At 64.4% G+C, this 1,530-nt stretch overlaps 1 protein-coding gene across 1 annotated transcript in view; it reads right to left on the bottom strand.

Moving 5' to 3' along the window:
• FHL1 (Fhl1p) overlaps positions 1 to 1,013 on the bottom strand; it is a gene marked incomplete at both ends in the record, with an annotated part of 2,995 nt that extends 1,982 nt beyond the window's left edge. The window contains one exon of the mRNA XM_018853674.1: positions 89 to 1,013. Within this exon, the coding sequence (XP_018714312.1) occupies positions 89 to 1,013 (925 nt within the window). The remainder of the gene's footprint in view (positions 1 to 88) is intronic.
• Between the last annotated feature and the right edge of the window lie 517 nt (positions 1,014 to 1,530).

Below are 1,530 nucleotides of genomic sequence, written 5' to 3'. Positions count from 1 at the left end.
TGGTCCAACATGCGGATGTCCAAGGCGAGGTCGGGCGCCGGGGGGCGGGTGCCGGCGGCTCCATGCGGGCCGGGGCCCGGGGCTGGACCCACGGAAGGACCCACGGAAGGACCCACGGAAGGACCCACGGAAGGACCACGCGTCGCTGGCGCGGCCGGTCGTGGAGGGCCGCGCAGCACCGAGCCTGCGCCGTCCGGCGGAGCCGCGGCTTCGGCGCCGCCGAGGCTGTGCTGGTGGACAAGCGCGTCGATCTCGTCGATCTCGTCGATCTCGTTGATCTCGTTGATCTCGTTGATCTCGTTGATCTCGTTGATCTCATCGTCACGCGGAAACGGCGCCGGCGCCGGCGCCGCGTCGCCGTGCCACGTCTCGAGCTCCCGCAAAAGCGCGCTGATCTCGTCGTTCAGCGAGGACGCCAAGGACTTGCGGCGCGCCACCGAGAGCCGGCGCACGAGCTCGGCCTTGGAGTCGCGGCGCGCCGCGCCCAGGTACAAGTTGCTGCGCAAGTTGAGCGCGTCCGCCGGGTTAAAGAGCTGGGCCGGCGGCGCGCCGGCCGCGGCCGCGGCCGCGTCCGCCGGGTCCACGGAAGGCAACACGAACGTGAAGGCCATGTCGGCGATCTGGATCTTGGTGCGGTCGTGCAACGGCACCGTGAGGCCCTTGGCCACGAAGCGCTCGTCGACGAACGCGCCGTTGCGCCCGAGCACCAGCACCTCGAAGCGCTGCGTGCCGAAGTTGTAGAAGATCTTGGCGTGGCGCCGCAGAATGGCCTTCTTGGCGCCGAGGTGCACGTCCACGGAGTGGGGGAACGCCGGCGCCAGCTCCGCGCCGGCCTTGCGGCCCAACACCACCTGGAGCGTCTGCACGAAGAACGTGTAGTGGGCAAAGTCGAGCCGCGCGTACGCGGAGATGCGCGACGCGGGCGGGGGGCTGGCGGCGTGGCTCCGGGGCGGCGGCAGCGGCGGCGGGGCGGCGCTGGCCGGCGGGCGGCGGTCGCTGCGGGCGCTGCTCATTGTTGCCGGGGGGTCTGGCCGCGTTTGGTGCTGGTGGGGGGTGTCCAGAGTCGTTTTGGTGGTGGCCAGAGACGTTGGGGGCCGTTCAGAGGGGCGTGTAGGACCCTTGGTATTGATCAGAGGGCCGTTCAGAGACCTTTTAGTACTGTTCAGAGGGCCTTTTGGGGGGCTGTTCAGAGGACCTTTCCTTACCCTTTAAAATGCCTTTGGTACTGTCCAGAGACGTTTAGTACTGTTCAGAGGGCCTTTGTTCAGAGTATGTTCTGATGCCGTTCAGAGACCTTTAAGCACTGTTTAGAGACCGTTCAGAGACAGTTCAAAGACCGTTCAGAGAAAGTTCAGAGACCGTTCAGAGAAAGTTCAGAGACCGTTCAGAGACCGTTCAGAGACTGTTCAAAGACCTTTCAGAGACCTTTCAAAGACCGTTCAGAGACAGTTCAAAGACCGTTCAAAGACAGTTCAGAGAAAGTTCAAAGACCGTTCAAAGACAGTTCAGAGAAAGTTCAGAGACAGTTCA

The sequence above is a fragment of the Metschnikowia bicuspidata genome (genome assembly GCF_001664035.1).
Source record: "Metschnikowia bicuspidata var. bicuspidata NRRL YB-4993 chromosome Unknown METBIscaffold_1, whole genome shotgun sequence".
Classification (NCBI taxonomy): domain Eukaryota; kingdom Fungi; phylum Ascomycota; class Pichiomycetes; order Serinales; family Metschnikowiaceae; genus Metschnikowia; species Metschnikowia bicuspidata.
The sequence above is the reverse complement of the archived record's forward strand: the minus strand, read 5'-3'. Positions and strand labels throughout refer to the sequence as shown.